This window comes from Zalophus californianus, chromosome 6, assembly GCF_009762305.2.
Source record: "Zalophus californianus isolate mZalCal1 chromosome 6, mZalCal1.pri.v2, whole genome shotgun sequence".
NCBI classification, from domain to species: domain Eukaryota; kingdom Metazoa; phylum Chordata; class Mammalia; order Carnivora; family Otariidae; genus Zalophus; species Zalophus californianus.
This window is the reverse complement of record NC_045600.1, coordinates 142,014,673-142,035,686: the sequence shown is the minus strand read 5'-3', so window position 1 is coordinate 142,035,686 and position 21,014 is coordinate 142,014,673. Positions and strand designations below refer to the sequence as shown.

Sequence of the window (21,014 nt, the reverse complement as noted above, 5' to 3'; positions counted from 1 at the left end):
CTGCAGCCAAACAGTGAGAGCTGAGCGGGAGTCCCACCCAGAGGGAGAGCCCTGGGGGGGCCTACGGTGGGGTGGGCATGGCCAGGGTGTTATGCCCCATCCTTTTGGGGGTGCTGGGGAGTCCAGCTGGGTGCTACCTCAGGTAGCAGCACCCCAAACCTGAATTCTACCCCAAAGCCCCATTACACGGTGGTGTAGGAATTCAGCACGTCCACATTCTCTGGTGTGAGGGTGATCTGCCTTGTCAGTACAAATTACAGCAGACTCTGCGTCCCCACTTTACTCCCAGGGCCCTTGCTCATCTGCATCATGACGAGCCTTCTCAAGCCAGAAGGAAGAGGAGCCCAGAGGTGCAGGTGATCCTGTGTGGGGGCATCGATACTGCTGGTCCAGCCCTGGGGTCAGGGGCACAGTGGGTGGAGGTCAGTGGCCCCCGGGACATGGCTACACGGCCACCGGTGCCCCAGGCCCCAACTGGCCACAGGCCCAGCACCTCGAGGAGGGAGACCCAGAAGAACTTGGATAATTTTACACCCCGAGACGATTCTCAGAGGGCCTTCTGGCCCCGAGAGCTACTCACCCTCGCAGTTTGGTAGCAATCTGCACATCGGTCATCTTCCAATCCACCCCTGGAAAGAGACAAAACTGGAAGCTGGGGCAGCCCGGGTCGGTTCCAGGGCCCCCACCTCTCCAAACTGGGTATATCGCTGGACGGGAACGTGCCAGGGTTCAGGGCACGTCCTCACTTCCGGCCGGGCTCACACGCAGTGTGGGCGTCTTGCTACTGTTAGCAGTAATAATACCCCTTTTTGCAGGTGAGGAGACAGGCTCGGAGGCCAGGGGCCGGAGCAAGGTCACATTCATTCGTTCATTTGCTAACTGTGCCCTGACCATGTGCAGTGGCCACTGTGAGTCAAAGTACAAGTTCAGTTCTTACGCCTAGATCCCAACCCCCTCCAGCTGTGCAATCCTGCTCTACCGGAGACATTAGGCCACAGGCTGGGCTGGCCGCTGACTTTGAGCTGGCATCTGCTCCTTCCTCTCTGGGCAAGGGAGAGCAGGTAGGAATGTGAACGTAAACGAGGCTGGACCAGCAGAAAAGTAACAGTGGGGAAGACCGGCTTTTACCGACTCACACAGGCAGCAAGGCCACACCTCAAGAAGCCGAGACCAGGTGATGGTGTTGGGAGAACAGAGCCAGGCAAAACGGGCCCTGGGGGACTGGCCTCTCCAGCCTGGCTGGTCTGCCCCGGCATCCCAGCGTCCACGCATTAGAGTGGGAGCCTCTCCCCACTTTCAAACTGTCCTGTCACATCCTTCTGGGGGCCTGCCTTTCGCGACCAGGGCTCAGCGCCGGGTCCGACGGATGAGAGTCGGGCACACGTGGGCCGATGTCAGCCCCGGCCCCTCCGAGCGGCGAAGCGCTACGAGAACCACCTCCAGCCCTCAGCTCTCAGAGGCGGGTAATGCAGGGGCTGAGAGCCTCACGGGGTGTGCAGGGCTCTCGCTCAGCGTCTGAGGCATAGCGGTCAAGCAGTTAGACGTCAGTCCCTGTCATTTCTCTCTCGGGGGCTCCACCTTCCGCTCTGCACCCCGGTAACCATGGTCCCCTGCGTTTGCACAGAATGTTAGTCTGCAGAAGCACTCACAGCCCCTGCCTCACTCAGTGCTCCCAGCCGGGCTGAGAGGTAGGGAAGAGACTGTCACTCCGTGGGAGGGAAAATGTGGCGAGGCTCAGAGAGTTTGGGGCAATCGCCCTGCCTGAGCTTTGGCTTTCTCCCTGGGTCTCCAGAGACCAGCTGGAAAGCCCTGACACATAGACGAAAGCCGGATTTCTTTGAGTCCCAGGTCTTTCGACCGCGTCGCATTATCCTTCCATTCTAGAAACTGGCGTACTTACCACAGCTTCTTGAGGACAGCGAGGATTCCCAACTCACCTTTTCACCCTCCCAGGAGTGGCTCAGTGTTGGACGGATGGAGTCAACCAACAGAAGGATTGACAAACGGCTTAACGTGCGACCAGCCCCCCCTCAATATACGGAGTTACATATACCGTACTCATTGTGCAGCTCAACCCGAACGAGAAGCACATTTAAGCCAGTTTTCTACCTCTGGCCCTTGGCTTTCTCACTGATTCACATCGGGGACCAGATACGGTGATGGGGGATACTCCCAGCATTCCTCTCCTCCCGCCTAGAGAAACTCTCCTTTCCTCTCCCCTGCCCGGTTCTGGCTAGAGGGTAGCCTGGGAAGGACTGGTCAGAGGAAGGAGGATTTGTGTTTGCTGGCCTTTGTTGGGGGGAAATCTGAGGAATGGGGGAGACAGAAATAGGAGGAAGCCACAGAGACGAAGTTGGTTCACATAATAAAAAGCTAACAAAAGCGGAAGGAGGAGGATGTAGAGGAAGAGAAGGAGGGGGAGGGGAGGGGGAGGGAGGGAAGAAGAGAGACGGAGGGGGAGGGGAGAGGAGGGGGGGGGGGAGAGGAGGAGGGGGAGGGGAGAGTTTGGGAAGATTTTGGCTATGGCGGTTTAATTAGCTCCCATGTCATGTTCTTTGAACTAAATTCCTTCTTAACTGTAACTGGAGCCCAGAATGTGCTCCTGTGGATGCCACGGCAGTTCTAGACGAGGCCACTGAGGCCGGCGTGTATTAGTGGCACCTGCCGGGTCTCCGTGACCTGGTCCCGGGGCGGGGGGCGGGGCGGGGGCGGAGAAAAGGGGAGGCAATGCCCCGCACGCTCTCCTGCACGCGCACCCACACCCGCACAGCCTCCTACCTGCCAAATCGGTGACAAGGAAGCTGCCATTTGTCCACAGATACAGCCAGTGCTGGAAGGTCTGGCATTTCCGCTGGACCTCGGAGCTGCACGATGCCTCCGGAGCGGCCGCGCAGCGCCCCTCCCGCGAGCAGTAAGGCTGCAGGGGCTGGCCCAGGTCCTCCTCCAGGGTCGCATAGGGGATATTGTTGGCAGGCCGGTAGATGAGGTACAGTGGGAGGATCCTAGACACAGTTCCACTCCGCCGTGAACAGAAGCAGGGCCCCAGAGAGCCCCTCCCTCCACCGCAACTCCACGCTCTTGGGTTGGAAAGGAGGGTCCTTCCAAGAATGGAATTCTCAGCTCTGGGACCGAAGGACAGAGAGGGAGGCCAGCTCTGCTCTGAGCTTGGGAAAGGGAATGAGGCCATTGGCTTCAGAGTCCTGTCCATGCCCTGAGCTCAGTGGGATTCGAAATGAATGGTGCTGTAGCCCCAGGGGGACCCTGAGCTTGAGTGAGGGACCCAGACCAGGCTGCGTCCAACAGAAAGGGACACCTCTAGAGAGGATGCTCCATGCCAACGAGACCCCAGGGTTCAAGAGTCAGAGTTCAGGTCTCAACATGGAAACAGCGACCATTTGCAGCTGACTCCTACAAAAACCTACACGGACACCTACTGCCCGTGGGGGGAGTCCCGACCAGCTGGCCTGGAGGTTTACCCCACCCCCATCACCGTCAGGGAGTCCCGGCATCCAGCCACCTGCATCCGCGGAGCTAAGGGGTAGGGAACTGGGGTGAGTGGGCGGAGACCCAAGAGCAGAGCAGAGCCTTTTCTAAAGTGGGCAGTTAATCTTGAGGTCTTTATTTCTAGATTTTGTGGGACCATTGAGCCGAGCATGGGGTTAGCTGCGGGCTGTAACTCAGGACGCCCCTGACGGACCCTGAAATCACTGTTCTGGGCAGAAGCTCAAGTCAGCAGGTCTGCACTCCGCGTGCCCCCCTTCGTGTGCACTTACTCGGGTACCTCCCCAAAGCCAGGGGCCGCCTGGGCTTCGGCCGCAAAGATCTTGCAGTACTCCCGACTCATGTTCTGGATCTTGCATCCCTGTGGGTTAAAGAGAACCAAGTCTGGTCAGCAAGGGTGCTTCGTCGCTCTCCAACGTGTCCAGCTCTAAGCGGGAGGGCCATCTGCCAGGGGCCTGCAGGGGGATTCCAGCCCTGGGAAAGGTGGGGTTCACTCCTTCCCTGCTCCCTGCTCTGCACCTGAGTTTTCTCATTTGCAAAACAAGAGGTTGTGGGCTTGTTTCCAAAGTGGTTTCCAAATTGTGTTCCCTGGAGCCCAGGAGGCAGTGCCCCCGGGGCCACGCTGTGGAGAACAAGGGAGACACTGAGACGGCCCACCCCACCCAGTCACTCTCCTTTCATCTCACGCAGAGGCTCCCGGCAAGGTATGGGTGAAGGCAACGCGAAAGGTTTCTGCTACAAAAATATGGTTTGAAAACTATGGCCCCGCATAGCCCAGCTCTTCTCGAGACCCGTCCCAGGAACCTCATGAGGTTGACGCAGTGGCCTCTGCCTCCAGCCAGACCCAAGCTGGGGGAGGGGAGGAGGTGACAGTAGAAGGAGGGACCGGGGATGGGACGCTGTACCTGAATGGTGACGTCGTAGTTTCTGCCCAGGAGAGAGGTCTCGCTGCTGGGTCCAAACACAAGCAGGCTGGACACCTTGATGATGCACGTGCAGCCTGACTCGAAGATGGGCTCCAGCCCATAGATGACCCTGGCCTGGGAGGCCTTCCGAAGGCCATACCCATGTCCAGCCCCTCGTAGCTCCTCGCTCACCAGGCGCCCAAAGAGCTTGTCCCCCCAGCAGCCAGAGTCAGCCAGACCCTTAGCAAACACCATGGGGGTCATCTCAATCTCCTCTCCAACTGCAAGGGAACAGGGAAGATGTGGAAAACTAGAAGTTGCTGCCCCACCGAGGTGGGTCTGTCGGGCAGGGAGAGCCGGAACAGACTCCCACCCGCCACTCTGGCGTGCTCACTCGTGCCCATGACTGCTCTTTGGGGGTCCGTACACTGTGGGGCCCAAGCCAGCCCGTGAGCTCCCAAGGGCGGATCTGTGCCTGAACACAACCCCCGCTGTTTAACAGTGCTTGAGTGTGCCCGGCACACAGCAAGGACGAGGTCCGTGTCTGTACAAGGCACGGCTTTTCCGTGGAAGCGGCAATCCATGCATGGATTTTGTCTGGGAATTAGGTGTTTTGATCAAATGAATAAATGTCTCCATCTCAACCAACATGTTTGACCGAAACAGTCTGCAGGACCCATCCAGTAGCATGAGCTGCCCCAGTGCTCAGCCTGTGATCCCTACAAGACATTTCCCTGTCAAGGGACCCCAAGCTCCCTAAAGAACTGGCTGATTCCAGGTCTCAGGCAGGAAGTGGACTCGATGGGCCTAAAATGTCCTGCCTGACCAGAGAGCAAAGAAGCCACAAAAATCCGCAGAGGCTTGTCAGAAGGACGTAGGAGCCAACTTTCTGAAGGGGCTTCCACGGGCCCAAATCAGACAATCATACCAACCAAAAAGAATGATTTCTACAATGTGGCGAACATATCAAATATGTTTTAAAAATTACATTCTTAATTGTATTTGGAGAAAACTCAGTCCTCCCTCCCCACACACAAAAAACCCCCAAACCTCATTGCTGAACCTTTGGAGGATGCTAGGACACCAGCTCAGGGCAATAAAAGGACCATTTCTTCTTTACAGAAGAAACTCAATGGATGGATGAAGAAATGACAGAATTAAAATACTCCAGTTGTAAACCCTAATGAGCTCGTGGATTCAGGCAATAACTGGTAGCTGCTAAAACCTCTAGGTAACAAGTATCAGATACAGTTTTTAAACTTTTCCAAAGACAGGGCAGAAAACAACTGAATGAATGCAGGGGTTAATCTTAACGTTACTAGAGTAAAACGATCAGACATTAATTGTGTGCTTCTAGATGGGATGCTAAGGGGTAGACAGAGCACACCTGTGAGGTGGCCTAGCCCACCACCCCCCCCCAAAGAATTGCACCTGAATCTGACCAAGCCTCTTGATCGGATTACCAGTCTAGGAGAAGCACATGAGAAGGGGAACATGTTAAATGGGGTTAAATCAACAAAATCTAGAGTGTAAGAAATCCTACATAACAAGTGACTTCAACAAATAAAAAGGGGAAACAATGAGCAAGAACAGTTATGTATAGGAGAGGCTTAAGACCGATCTGCCCAAAGCAATGAGTCCTTCCTAATCCAAGTAAACCAACCCTTAACGAGACAATTGGGGAAATGCGACTGTGTTTGAGCAAATTAAAGAACTATTGCTACGTGTTTAGGTGTGAGGTTCTATTTGATATCGATTACACTGGACAACTGATCAAAAGGCACTAGTTGAATGACTGAGTGATTAAATGAGCGAATGAATGAATGAATGAATGCATTAGTTGGCAGTGAGGCTCTAAAAATTTATCACCAGCTGCCTTCACAGCCCTAATCCTCAGTGTATTTCCTAAGGAAGCAGCACAGACTTTTGCTCTAATGTTCGGGGAAATGCCTTGTAACTCAGGGATATCACAATCACCAGAGACCTCCTGAAGATGCAGTTTTTCTGGGTCCCTTTCCCCCGAAGTTGTGATTAAGGATATCTACAGCAGGGCCCTAGAAACCGCATATTTAGCAAGCTTGCCATGGGGACCGGAGGCAGGAACCCACAGAGCACGGTGAGAAACCCCAGGAAGGGAGCTGACAGGGTAAGGCAGGCTCTAGCGGCCAGGCCTGCCCTTGGTCAAGGGCTCCAACACGGGCCAAGGGCATGAGGCTGAATTAACCTCTCGTGGAAGGGCCCCTTGGCCACTCCTTCCCTCACGATCTTCGGAAATGGCTGTCCTCCCCATCCTCCATCCCAAGCCCTATCCTGAACAACGAGGCCAAGGGTGGCCGGGTGTGGAGGTAAACATGGCCCTGGGAATGGATAAAGTAGGTCCTCCCCGAGGACGGCAGGCGTGGGGATGAAGGCCCGCCCGCCCCTCCCCCAGACAGGCATCGTACCTTCACCTTCTTCTCTGGAGATGAACCCCGACAACACTGTGGAGGAGAAAAAGAAGACGAGGCAGTTGTCCTCGGGCTGGCCTGCCTGGAGAGAGCACCCACCCCGCAGAGACGACCGCGGGCCTCCCTCAGGAGCCAGGCTGGGCAGAGAGCGCGGGAGGGGGCTCACTCACCCTCGGGGCTGAGGCAGAAGTCGGTAGCGGCCGAGCCATGCTCGTTGTGGATGGTGCACTGATACACGCCGCAGTCGACCGGGGACGCCTGCACGATGGCCAAGGCTGCCGGCCCCTCATCCCCCGCACTGCAGAGACGGGAGACACCCCCACCTGTGAGGGCCATTGCCATGCACAGCCCAGCGCCAGGCTGTGGTCCTGAGGATCGTGACACCCTGTCCTCAGAGGCTGCAGGACCCCGGCTCCGAGGGCGAGTGGTACTGTGGTCAAGGGCTGGTCCTGGATCACACAGTTCTGGCTGGCCGTCCTGACACTCCCTAGCTGTGGGACACTGGCACGTGATTTAATACCTCGGAGCCTCCACTTTCTCCTCTCTACTAAGGGAATACTAGAATCTCCTCCTGGGGTGCCTGTGAGCATTACGTGATAGATGGGCTAGAGCCACAGCGGGAAGATTATGCCCCCCATTCTCGTCGCTGTACTTAGGGAGCCAGGCAGGTGGACACGGTGTCCGGCTGGCTTACCTCCTGCCCACCTCGCCCACTGGGCGCTGATCCTTGGCCCACGTCAAGACTGAGTCACTAAGAATGTTGAAAAACTGGCACCAGAGCTTCAGGCTGCCCGAGGCGTCAGGAAACTGCTCCACCCGAATCTTCCGGATCACCTGTGGGGCTGAGAGCAGGGGCCCAGTTAAGAGGGACATGCCACTTCCCTGCCATCTTGTGCCCCCCACCCTGGCACCACCCCTGCTTCCCTGGGTGTCCCTAGTGGGACAGGTTGAGAGAAAACAGATTCAAGCCTGCCCATCAACCCACTGCTTCCTGGCCGCCAGCCGCATGCCACCTGTTTCTCTGAGGCGTTTGCTTTGACTCCCAAGCACACATCCTAGCTGGAAGGCCCTACTCCTGGATCCCGCACCCCGGGCCTGGGACAGCCTCAGGGCCCAGGACAGACGGTGGTGAAGAGAGGACAGATGGCAGCTGCACTCGTGGGGAGCCCAGCATAACATAAATAACTGTTGCATCACTATGAAACTGATGTGACACTGGGTTACGTTATATCAGATTATATTACGTTATGTTATAATGTATTATCTATATACATACATTACATTAGAGATACACGTTATATTACATTACTATATATTATGTTACAACTATACTCAAATAAAAAAATTAAAAAAAAATCCATGAGAGACGAAACGCATAAATGGGAAGAAGAAACAGCACCACAAATTACCAGAATCAGAAATTTCCGAGGTCATGTCAGAACCTTCAGATATTAAATGGATCACAGAGGACGCTATGGCAAATTTACCCTCGATATTTGTTTTATAGATGAAAAGGGAGCGTTCACTGGATGGTATTGGCTAGGAAAGCCCACCCAAGAAGAAACAGAGAACGCCAATGGCCTTACATCTATTAAAGGAACTGAGTTCACGAAAGACAACAAAGAAAACGCAACAACGGAACATAAAGCTTCTCCCCAAATAAAATGCAAGGCTCTTGTGGCGAGAGAGAGCGAGCGAGAACTTCAGTTTGCGTCCTAGGCCCTAACTCGAGGAACCTGTGTCTGGATCCCGACCCTCCTGCTCTGTACTCGGGGGACAAGTCTGTGCAGAAGCGATGGTGGGGACGAAGGCACTAGAATGTAGGACACTAGGGAAGCCAGCCCCGCGCTCAGGACCTGATTTCTTCCATCCTGCTTCAGCCTCAGTGGTACATAGTTGGTACTCTTCCCAATCCCGAGTGGCAGAGCCAGGACAAGAACTAGCCCTCTGACCGCACAGCCTGGGGGGGTCATTCCGGGAGCATGCGTAGGAGGGGCTCCGCAAACCCCTCATGGGCGTGTGTGCCCCGCGTGTGCGGCCCTCTCCCCATGAAGCCCTCCCCCGCCCTCCCCATCGCTCACCTTTTAGCAGGTCTTTGGCTTTCTTGGATTTGGCCGCAGTGTCCTGCTTGCCTTCATCCAGGGCCTGCTCTGCGTCCAAGCTGCTGGCCTTGGGGCCAGAGCCCAGGTCTCCTGCTGCTGGCTCGTCCTCTGCCCGCGGCACCTCCAGCATGCCTGCCTTTCTACCCTGGGTCGGGGAGCGTTTCTCCCGCCCCGGGGTCCCCGGGGACCCGGGTGCAAGGCCTTTCCTGGACCCCCGAGGGGAAACTGTGGGGCTCTCCTTTTCTTCAGCCTTGGCTGCCTCCCCGTCTCCTCCTGCTCTGACCTTGGGGAGAAATCTCTTCCTCCGGGCCCCCAGAGCTAGCTCCTCAGGTGTAGCTGCAGGGAGGCCTGTGGGGGCCTCCTCCTCCCGGAAGCGCTCCTGGGCCCTTCCGTCTGCCGAGAGTGGTCCCTGACCAGAGGCTGTCTGCCCACCCACCTCCCCCAGAGACCCTCGCCCGCTGCTCTCCTGGGAGGCCCCCGAGCGCCCAGGCCCCTCAGGGGAAACCTCGCCCTCGCCCTCACTGGATCCTTCTGACGGGAGCCCAGGGCCATCCTCCTCGCCTACCACGATGGCAGGGACAGTGAGTGTGCTGGCGCCAGGGCCCCGGGCCACAGCCAGGGCCTGGCGGCCAGCCTGCACCTCGCGATCCAGGAGGCCGGTGAGGCGGCGGGAGGTGCAGGGGCTCAGCAGCAGGCTCTGCGCGCTCTGCACTAGATGGTTGTTCTCCACGCGCTCCAGGATGCGCCTGGACGTCCGGGGACTCAGACCGGCCACTTCCACGTTGGGGACCAGAGTGGCTGAGGACACCGGAGCCCCGGTGGCGGCTCCCTCCTGGGACTCCGCCCCCCCGCCCCCCGTCTCTGTGCTGGAGAGCTTCAGCAGCAGAAGCAGGTAGTTCTTCAGGGAGTCTATGAGGCCAGGGTCGCAGCTCCGGGGGCCTGGGGGCCTCCCCTCCACATCTGGCCCTAGGGCACAGGCCCCCTCGCTGTCGGCTGACATGGCTGCTGGTGGGTGACTCTGGGTGGGGGTCCCTGGCCCCAGGTGCAGTGGGGGGGCCGACCTCAGCAAGGCCTGGTCCCCAGAGGGCGGGAAGGCGGCCTCAGCACTCATGTGCTGAGAGGCCGGAGTGCTGGGCAGTGCCTCCCGTGAGCTCTTGGTCAGGCCTGGCCCGGGAGGAGAGGGCACAGTAGGCACCTCTGGGCTCCAGCCAGCTGGAGGACAGCCACCCAGATCCATGGACGGCACTTCCCTCAGCTGCTCCTCCTTGGGGTGTGGGAGCGGGCCATCCTCTGGCTTGTCCTCGACCGGACCTGACCACTCGGGCCCTCCCCGATGCTCCGGACCACCCTGGGGAGGCCGCTGTACTGGGAGCGTGCGGCTGCCTGCCGGGGCATCCAGCAGAGCTGCCTCGTAGCTCCCAGGGGCTGTGACTGCTGCCCCCTCAGATCTGAGCAAGAAACCAGGTTCTTCTGGGACAGAGGGCCCTTCAGGGGTCTGCTCAAAACACTCAATAATCTGAGGAGCCTGAGGACCCTCTGAAGGGGGGCATTTGGGGGCTCTGGGCTGTGGGCTGAGGCTGGTCATGGAGCCCTTCTCTGACTGACCGTCTACGGCTGTGGGTATGCTCCCCTCTGACTGTGTCCCTTTGTCTTCCTGGATCCTTCTGTCTTCCTGCATCTTCTTGCCTGTCTGTGTCCTTTCCGCCTGTGTCCCTGCCCTTCCCTGTGCCACCGCATCCTCCTGGGAACTCCTGGCTGACGCTGGCCTCTCACTTCCTTGGGGCACAATGTCCACCTGAGTCTTCCTATCTGCCTGTGTCCTCTGGGTTGTTTGCGTCCTGTCTCCTTGGGTCCTCCCATCCACCTGCATCTTCCCATCTGCCTCCGTATTCTTCTTGCCTCCAGGTTTCTGGTCAGCAGATGCCCTCTGATCTTCCTGGGTGTCTGTATCCATGGGCTCAATGATGCCCTGGCTTCTGGAGTTGCTGCAACCAGCAGAGACCGCATCGGCACTGTTGCTGGCCAACACGGTAGGAGCCAGGTTTGCCTGGGATTCTGGGACCTGAGAACACACAGACAAAAGCAAGAACTTGGCTACATGAGACTTAGGATCTCTTTCAACCTGGCATCCCAGGCTCCTCTGATCTCATCCAGGCGTGCCCTGATGGGAATCCTGCCACCTGGTTTTCCAGGCCTGCTAGGGGTTGGGAGGCAAAGGACATGTGACAAAGTCCCAAGCCCACCCATCCCAATTCCTGATCCCAGAGTCTAGACCAAGGAATATCCGGAATCCAGGTCTAGCTCCGACCCTTCCCACCTCTCCCTGAAGAAACCCTGCCTTTCCTGAAAGACCCCTCACCCCTGTCATTTGGAGGAGAGTGTCCTCTCTCCAGGGCTTCTGAGCAAATTAATCTGTCCCTCTTTTTTGGCACTAACTGACACCAGATAGAATTATGGGCAAAATGGGAGAGAGCTGAAGGGTCTCCTGACAATGGCCTCCATGACAGCATCCGCCATTAACGTTGAGCGAGTGGTAGTAATGTGACACCATCCAGAGAAGGTTAAAGTAATTAGCAACGCCACCTGTGCTGGAAAAACAATGAAACATTATACTCTTATTACCCTTTGAACACCCACTATTTGCAAAGCACTATGCTAGGCCCCTATGTATGATGCATACGCTACCTCACAGTATGAAATAGTTGTGAGCGTTCTCTCCATTTTAGAGATAAGAACACCGGGGCACCTGGCTGGCTTAGTTGGAGGAGTGTGCAACTCTTGATCTTGGGGGTTGTGGGCTCAAGCCCCACACCGGGTGTAGAGATTATGTAAAAATAAAAATTTTTAAAAACATTTTTTAAAAAAAGTAAACCTTAGGGATAAGAACACACCGATGGCTGAAAGAGAAATGTGATTATCCACGTCAGACAGTAAGTGGTAGAGGTTAGCTCAGAAGCCAGGTGTGTCTAATTTCAAATCCCAGGCTCCCAGCTGTGAGCGGAGAATGCCTCCCAGTCAAATATAATTAAAGGATTTCCGGTCTCAACATAGTGACACAAGAGACAAGTTGCTTCTTTTCCTCCCAAATATAATCAAAACCAACAAAGTAAACAAGAAAAAAAAAATAAACTTCATCATGAGTGAAACTGGAGGCATATAAAATCCACAGTCTCAAAAAAAAAGAAGAAGAAAAGAAAAACCAAGCAGGGGCTGCCTCAAGCAGATAGCTGAGCCACTGGGAGGCTGTTTGGGAACAAAAGCTGTGAAACAGAAAAGAAACCGTGAAACAGCTCGGGCAGGTGAAGAGTGAAGAGTTCCACAGGCCTCAGAGCGTGGCCGCGAAACACAGTTACTGTAGATACAGGACTCATCCCGGTGTGATGAACCCACAAAGTACCCCTCCAAGGAGAGCTGTGGGATCGTGGAGAGCTGGGTGGGAATCACACAGAAGACGCTCAAGGTTGACATCCAGCTGGTGCAGGTAGAGGAGAGTGGAACGGCCCAGCGGCAGCACATCTCAGAAAATGCCAGCAAAAACATGCTACTGAAGAAACTTCCTGAAAATCTCTAAGCTTATGAAGATCGTTTTTTTAACATATGTGGACTTAGGGAATATTGTTCCCACGAGCCCCGCTTGAGAAAACTACTAGAGAGCATACTCCGGTCCACCAAAAGATGATTAGGGAAACCACAGCAAAATTCATGCTGAGCATTAAATGTATTACCAATTATATAATCGAGACTAGAACCAAAGGGGTTTAGAGTGGCAGAGCAAAATGTCAGCGTTCTAGGCCCTGAGCAGGCAGAAATGATACAACTCGTACAAAAAAGGGAAGGAGGAAGGTGGTAAGTGGAGTAAGTTCCTGAGTCTATCACCTATACAAGCCAGGAAGCAAAGATTTAATCAAAGCTGAAAAACTAGGTAATAGAAATACAGGACATCTAACTATACAGAGATAATCACCTAGAAATAAGAGGTGGGGCTAAGATGAGATGGAAAATGAAGGGGAAAAGAGTAGTGGAAACACTTTATCATAGCTTGTCATAAAAAATCAAGACCCTGAACAGAGGAAATGCTTAATGGTATCATATAAAATATAAAATATATATTATACATTACCACATACAAATATCTCTAGTTATCAGAAGAACCACACACAAAACCAAAGGAAACAGATTACATAAAGACTTTAAAATATCTATAATTAAGCTACATGTGAATTAAGTATAGAATTTAAAGTTACTGAATATGGAATTTTGAATGAATGATACCATTCATTCAAATATGGGAAAAATAAGAGTGTGGTGATGCTCAGAAGCCATCGAATAAAAGTCTGACTGGCCAAAGAATTATAGTAAAAATGCTCCTCCAATTTCTCTGACCACCAGTAAGATACTAACAGACAAAAACCCCTTGGAGCCAACAAAGAGAGATTAGTGATACGTTAGAACATTCTGTTAACTCCTGGTATTCTAGAATTAGGAAGCATTAACACGCGCATGAGATCTATAAATTTACAAAGAAAATGCTGACTTTGCACAAGACTCATGAGAACAGAGCTTTTTTGCCTTTTTTTTTTTTTAAGATTTTATTTTTAAGTCATCTCGACACCCAACATGGGGCTCAAACTCACTGAGATCAAGAGTCACACGATCTAGGGCGCCTGGGTGGCTCAGTCGTTAAGCGTCTGCCTTCGGCTCAGGTCAGGATCCCAGGGTCCTGGGATCGAGCCCCACATCGGGCTCCCTGCTCCGCGGGAGGCCTGCTTCTCCCTCTCCCACTCCCCCTGCTTGTGTTCCCTGTCTCGCTGTGTCTGTCTCTGTCAAATAAATGAATAAAATCTTTAAAAAAAAAAAAAAAAAAAGAGTCACACGATCTAGGGACTGAGCCTGCCAGGCACCCCTAGAGCCTTTGATTGAAGCTATCTTCTCTCCCGTGCACCCCTAGAGCCTTTGATTAAAGCTATCTTCTCTCCCGTGTCCCCAAGCCTGATCAGTCCCTGAGTCCTATGGAACCTACTTCCTCAGTGTCTCAATACCCATTCCCTTCTCTGTCTCCAGGGCCAACCGCCTAAACCACACTGCCAACAATTCTGTCTCGCCTGGACTACTTTAGAGCCTCCCGACCTGTATTCATGACTCTAGCCTTTGCCTCTGAGCAACACTTACCCTCCCTGCAGCCCAAGTGATCTTACCAAAATACAAATCTGATTGTGACACTCCCCTGCTTAAAAACCTCTCCGGGGCTCATCATCATTTACAGGATAAAACCTAAAAGCCTGAGCCTAAAGGAGAAAAAAGTTTAAGAACACTGCTGGCCAGGGTATGGGGAAACAGGTTGTCAGCACCGCCCCTATGGATGGTGCTTTAGCATCATTTAATAAAACTAAAAACACTTATATTCTTTGACCCAAGAGTTCCACTATGAGGAATTTGTCCTAGAGATAGATTTCCATGTGTAAATGGACTTATAGACAAGGATTTTCACTGCAGCACCGTTTATAACAGCAAAAGACCAGAAATTACCTAAATTCCATCAACAGAACTGATCCAGTGAATTATGGTACATCCAAATTCCAAAAAAATAAAATAAATATCCAAATAGGAACACAAGATGTGGCTAGAAAGTACAATATGCAGACTTTGTGTGGCAAATATACAGACGCACACATATTTTTAAATGCAGGGAAAATAGTTCTGGAAGTATGCCCAAAAAAGCAGTTCTAGCACCTGACTTCAGGAAGAGAAACTGGGTTGGGGGTGGTGCAGTTGAGGAACACAATATTCTCCATATACCTTTTCTACTTTTTTTTTTTTAAGATTTTATTTATTTATTTGACAGAGAGAGACACAGCGAGAGCAGGAACACAAGGAGCGGGGAGTGGGAGAGGGAGAAGCAGGCTTCCCGCCGAGCAGGGAGCCCGATGTGGGACTCGATCCCAGGACCCTGGGATCATGACCTGAGCCGAAGGCAGCCGCTTAACGACTGAGCCACCCAGGTGCCCCCTTTTCTACTTTTTAAATTTTATACCATGTGCACATGACACATATCCAACAATTTTCAATTTAAAGTGAAAATAAATAAATCAAACTCATGTGATCAACGAAGCCCATCCTTCAGCAAGGGTCCCAGATTTCTCTTTCCAGCTTCAACTCTTGGGTCCCTCTGCCCAACACCACTAAGTTCCTGGAGTGACCACTGTGCTATTTTATTACTACTTGGTGTGTTTTCTCTTTGCTGGACAGTCTCAGCCTTCTTGCTCACCTGAAAGACTCCTTCTCATCCTTGAAGACCTCGCTTAAGTTTCTTCTCTTCTTGGAAGACTTCTGAGTCTCCTCCTCCACCCCCACCCCACCCCACCCCGCAAAACATTAGTGGCTTCCTACCCTATGCACCCATGGTGAATATACCTAATTGTATCGGGATACCCTCATTCTGTGTGGTAGTTGTTTGTTTCATGCATGTGGCACCTGCTGATGTGCCACATTAAACTCTTCCTCTCTGAAGAGGTGGACCCAGCAGAGACCCAGGGTTAGAGGTGGTGCTGGATAACTATATGGTGAATGATCAGTTGAGTACTTTCTGCACACTTCTGCAAAGGCTGACCTCTCTAAACACGGTGGTGTGTGTGGGTGTCGGTGTGGGTGTGTGTCTACATCTGGAACTGTGTGGAGATATGAGGACTGCCATGTATTTCTTTAAAATAACCATGCTGTGAGCAGGGGTGAACCCAGCTGGCTCTGTGTGAGCTTTCTCACTACAAAGAAGAGCAGTAGGTTTAATTTTCCCTCCTGACTTAACACCTCTTCCTCATAAATTCTCAGAGTTTAAGGATGCAGTGCGATTCGCCTCGGCATCCTGCACAGGCCCAAGCACATAGGAGATTCCAGGAATCAACTACTGATTGACAAGTATTATGGCTTCTAGCCCTCAAGGTGGGACATAGTCCTGGAGTGCTGGTTTCGGGAAGCAGGGACAAAACCAGGAGCTTAATAGAAATGGTGAGGGCGGTGTCTGGGACCTGGAATCTCCTTCCTCTGAAACGCAGACCCAGGGCTGATACTGAGGCTTTAACATCTTTAAATGTTTGGTAGAATTGCCAGTAAAACTATCTGGCCTGAAAGATTTCCTTTTTGGATGATTTTTAGCTACAAACTTAATTTCTGTAACAATTATACAGGATTATTCAAGTTATCTTATCTCATTATTTGCAAGAGTCTGGTAGTTTGTAGTTTTTAAAGAATTGGTCTATTTCATCTAAGTTGTTGAACTACAGGCACAGTTTTTTAGAATGGACCTTTATTATCCTTTTAATACTTGCAGGATCTCTAGTGATATCACCCTTCAGTCCTTTTCAAAAAATCTTTTCTCTAAAGATATATTTTAGAGAGATTGAAAGAGAGAGAAAGAGAGAGAGAGAGAGAGAGAGAGAGAGCATGAGTAGGGGGAGGGGCAGAGGGAGAGAATCTTCAAGCAGACTCCCCACTGAGTGCAGAGCCAGGCACGGGGCTTGATCCCATGACCCATGAGATCATGACCTGAGCCGAGACCAAGAATCAGACATCCAACTGACTGAGCCACCCAGGTGCCCCTGAAAATCTTTATTGAGGTATAATTGACAAAATCTTTATTGAGGTATAATTTAAGATGTACAACTTGATGTTTTGAGATACCTACATATTGTGAAATGATCACCATGATCAAGCCCTTCTTTCATCCTTAATGCTGGTCATTTGTGTCTTCTCTCATTTTTTTTTCCTGAGTCTTGCTAGAGGTTCATCAATATTACTGATTTTTTTCAAATAACCAGATTTCAGTTTAATTTGTTTTCTCCATAGTTTTTCTGTTTTCAATGTCATTGTTTACTGCTCTTTTTTTTTACTATGTTCAGTTAGCCAACATATAGTACATCATTAGTTTTTGATGTAGTGTTCAATGATTCATTAGTTGCATATAACACCCAATGCTCTTTTATTATTTCCTTCCTTCTCCTTGTTTTGGGTTTATTTAGCTCTTCCTTTTCCAGTTTCTCAACATGGGAGCTTAGATTATTGACTTTAAACCTTTCTTCTTTTCTAATATAAATACTTTATTGTCAAAAATTTCCTCAAAATATTGATTTTCCTCAAAATACTAATTTATCCAAACTTTTGATGTGTTGTATTTTCATTTTCATTCAGTTAAAAATATTTTCCAGGGGCGCCTGGGTGGCTCAGTCATTAAGCGTCTGCCTTCAGCCCGGGTCATGATCCCAGGGTCCTGGGAGCAAGCCAATTGCCCTTAAGACTTCCCTCTTTGACTCATGAGAATGTGTCATAAATTTTTTAAAGTGTTTGGAGACTTTCCTATTATCTTTCTGTCATTGATCTGTTGCTTAAGTCCATTTTGGTCAGAAAACAAACTTTGTATGACTTCAATTATTTTATATTTGTTAAGGTTTGTTTATGACCAGGATATGATCTATTTTGGTGAATGTTTTATATGCACTTGAAAAGAACAAATATTCTGTTGTTGTTGTTGTTACATGGAGTATCCTATGCATGTGTCAGACCCAGTCGGTTGATAATGCTGTTCAGGTCTTTTCTATTCTTATTCTTACTGAGTCTATTGGCTCAAGACATTACTGACAGAATGTTAAAGTCTCCAATTATAATGGCTTATTTGTCGGTTTCTCCTTCCAGTTCTTCATATATTTTGAAGCTGTATTGTTAGAGGCAAACACATTTTTTTATTATGTTTTATTGAGCGGACCCTTTTCTCATTATTCAATTCACAATTTTGCCCTGGTAATTTTCTTTGCTCTGGAGTCTACATTGTCTGAAATTAATATGCTCACTCCAGTTTTCAATTGATTAGTGTTTGCATAGTGTATATTTTCTATCATTTTACTTTTTACCTACCTATAATATTAAGAGTTGAAGTCAATTTCTTGTAAAAAGCCCAGCGTTGAGAATGTTTTTTGATACATTCTCCCAATCTCTGTCTCTTATTTGCGTGTTTAGACCACTTGTATTTCATATAATTATATGTTTGCATTTAGGTCAATTATTTTATTATTTGTTTTCTATTTCTTTCCTCTGTTTCCCCTATCCTGTCTTCTTTTAGATTATTTGGACATTTTTGGTATTCCACGTTAATTTATATATTGTTATTTTTACTATATTTCTTTGTATAGTTTTTGCTCTAAGGGTTACAATATATACACGTAACTTCCCACAGTCTATTTGGAATCAATATTTAACTGTTCAAGTGAAATGTAGTCATTTTATCACCATATAGATCCCTTTATTCTCTCCCTTTTATGTTGCATGTTTACCCAGATATTTACCATTTCTGTAATTCTTCCTTCATTCCTGATGATACAAGATCCCTTCTGGTATCATTTCCCTTCTACAGGTAAAACGTACTTTGGCAATCTTTCAAAACAGGTCTACCAGTGATTTATTCTCTAGTTTTACTGGGTAATGTCTTTATTTCACCTTCAATACTGAAAGACATTTTTGCTGAATGTAGACTTAGGGATTGAAAGATATTTTCTTTTAGCAGGTCTATTATTCCACTTCCTTTTGACCTCCATTGTTTCTAATGCGAAATCTGCAGTCATTTGAATCATTGTTCCCCTATAATGTGTTGTTTTTCACTGATTACTTTCAAGATTTTTGTGTTATCTTTAGGTCTCAGCAATTTGATTATTGCTTCTTGGCACGGAATTCTGCAGGCATATCTTATTTGGGATTTGCTGAACTTCTTGTCTGTAGGTTTGTGTCTTTTGCCAATTTGGGAAGTGTTCAGCCATTATTTATTCAGGTATTTTTTTCTGTACCACACGCTTCTCTCCTTGTGGGTCTCCAATAACACAAACATCAGATGTTCTGATATTATACCACAGGTCCCTGAAGCTCTGTTTATTTCTCTTTCCTATCTTTTTATTTTCCCTCTCTGTTATTCAAGTTGAAGAATTTCTACTGACGTATCTTCAAGTTCATTGACATTTTCCTGCCATATTCATTCTGCTATTGTGCCCAGCCAGAAAGTGTTTTTATTTCAATTATTGTATTTTTCAGTTCTGAAAATAAAATTTGGTTCTTTATATCTTGTATTTCTTTGCAGAGATTTTTTTTTAAGATTTTATTTATTTATTTGACGGAGAGAGACAGCAAGAGAGGGAACACAAGCACGGGGAGTGGGAGAGGGAGAAGCAGGCTCCCCGCTGAGCAGGGAGCCTGATGTGGGGCTCGACCCCAGGACCCTGGGATCATGACCTGAGCCGAAGGCAGATGCTTAACGACTGAGCCACCCAGGTGCCCACATTTTGTCACATTTTTATAGTTGCTGATGTTAACTGAGATAATTCCAACATCTCTGCCATCCTGACACTGGCATTCTTTAACTGTTTTTTCCCCATGCAAGTTGAGATTTCCTGATTTTTCATATGCCAAGTTACTTTTATTGTATCCTAGACATTTTGAATATCATGAGACTCTGGTTCTTATATAAATCCAACGGTGATACTAATGTTTGTGTCTTAGCAGACAATCTACTTGGTTGTGTTCAGGCTGTAAGTTCCACTCAGCCTATTGAAATTATAGTTTCAATGTGAGTTCCATTTTTCAAAGCCTTTGCAGGCTATTCAGATCTATCTGGTGTGTATGCCACCCAGGGACCAGTCTGGGACCTGGATGATGGTCTTTTAGCTCCATTTTCAAAGTTTTTGATACACTGTGCAGAACCAGATCCATGAATGCAGAAATAGCTTGGGAACAAGGAATTTATAAACAGCTTATGAAGTCACTTTCTCAAATGTTCCTTCTCCAAGATCTCCCCCGTACTTTATGGGTCCACAGGGTCCCTTTTTTCACTCCTCTGGACAGATAGCTGGGGCTTCATTTACTCATCATATACTTTCACACATGAACCTGTGTCTTAGGCCAAGAAAGAGACCCAAAAGAAAAAAAAAAAAAAAAGCAACAGGGATTCATCCTACCCTCTTGGGGACCACAGCTTCTCTGAATGGAGGGAAAGATTCCCCTCCCTCAAAGTTTGGCACATGTGGCCTCTTCTGCCATTACTGTCACTACCAGGAGATTCCTTTCCTATTCCTCAAGCCCAATGTAGAGTAGAGGGCATCTCCTAAAGTGAAGCTGATGCTTACTTCTGAGTTTCTGATTGCATTAAGACCAGGCCAGAGAATACTAGATTTAAAGAACAAACAAACAGGTAAACACTGCTAGTTCTAGGATACTTTGAAGTCTGGTCTTCTTACCAATCTGCCTACTGTTGCTTACCAAAGTCACCAAATAGCTGCACCATGCATTTTGCCCCAGTTTTTAGCTGCATTCAATGGGAGATATAGGGTGAGTGTGTTTGCCCCATCTCATCCAGAACTGGAAATGTTATAACCATAACAACTAGCTTCATACTGGTTATTGTATTTTTCACTTCTGGATTTCCAGTTGGTTGATTCTTTGAGTCTATCCCACTTTTTACAGCTTCTAGTTCTCTGAAATTTTCAATCTTGTCTTTTTACCTTCTTTGAATATAGGAAATAGAGTTTTAGTTTTATAGTTCATGTCTGATAATTCCAAAAGTTGGAACCCCCTGGGGACACATTTATATTGTCTGCTGTTTTTGCTACTTCTTTTTCATGTTTTCTTCTCTTGGAGTGCTGCTTATCTTCACTTGGATGCCAAGTATTATGTTTGAAACACTTTTTAAAAATAATTTGAGACTTAAAGTAATGCTAACCTCCTCCTGATGATTTATGCTTCTTCCAGGTGCTCGGGGCACCGGGTACCTTGAATCACCTTAACCTAACTTCAGGGACTGAGATATTTCTTGTCATCTGGGCAACTCAGAGATAACACAGAGATTACCCCTGTATGGGTAATTTACTTCTGGCTCACTACTTCTTCAGGGTCCCAACCCAAAGACCAGGGGGTTTACCAAGGCTACTACTCTTGAGACCATAGACTCCAATCTTTGTCTCCCTAGTCCCATGAGGCTGTCTTAAACACAGCTGAATCTCTCATTCTCCTCTTCTTGAGTAGCAAATAGCCAC

The 21,014-nt window shown here is 49.5% G+C and overlaps 1 protein-coding gene across 3 annotated transcripts in view; it reads right to left on the bottom strand.

Annotated features, from left to right (window-relative positions):
- The window catches only part of ALPK3 (alpha kinase 3), a 50,909-nt gene that overhangs the window by 3,040 nt on the left and 26,855 nt on the right, over positions 1-21,014 (bottom strand). For all 3 annotated transcript variants that reach the window (XM_027570883.2, XM_035728065.1, XM_027570885.2), the window contains 8 exons: positions 8,935-11,017; positions 7,548-7,695; positions 7,024-7,151; positions 6,851-6,886; positions 4,407-4,687; positions 3,774-3,862; positions 2,779-3,002; positions 581-629 (listed from right to left, as the gene is read on the bottom strand). In XM_027570883.2, the coding sequence (XP_027426684.1) occupies positions 581-629; positions 2,779-3,002; positions 3,774-3,862; positions 4,407-4,687; positions 6,851-6,886; positions 7,024-7,151; positions 7,548-7,695; positions 8,935-11,017 (3,038 nt within the window). The remainder of the gene's footprint in view (positions 1-580; positions 630-2,778; positions 3,003-3,773; positions 3,863-4,406; positions 4,688-6,850; positions 6,887-7,023; positions 7,152-7,547; positions 7,696-8,934; positions 11,018-21,014) is intronic.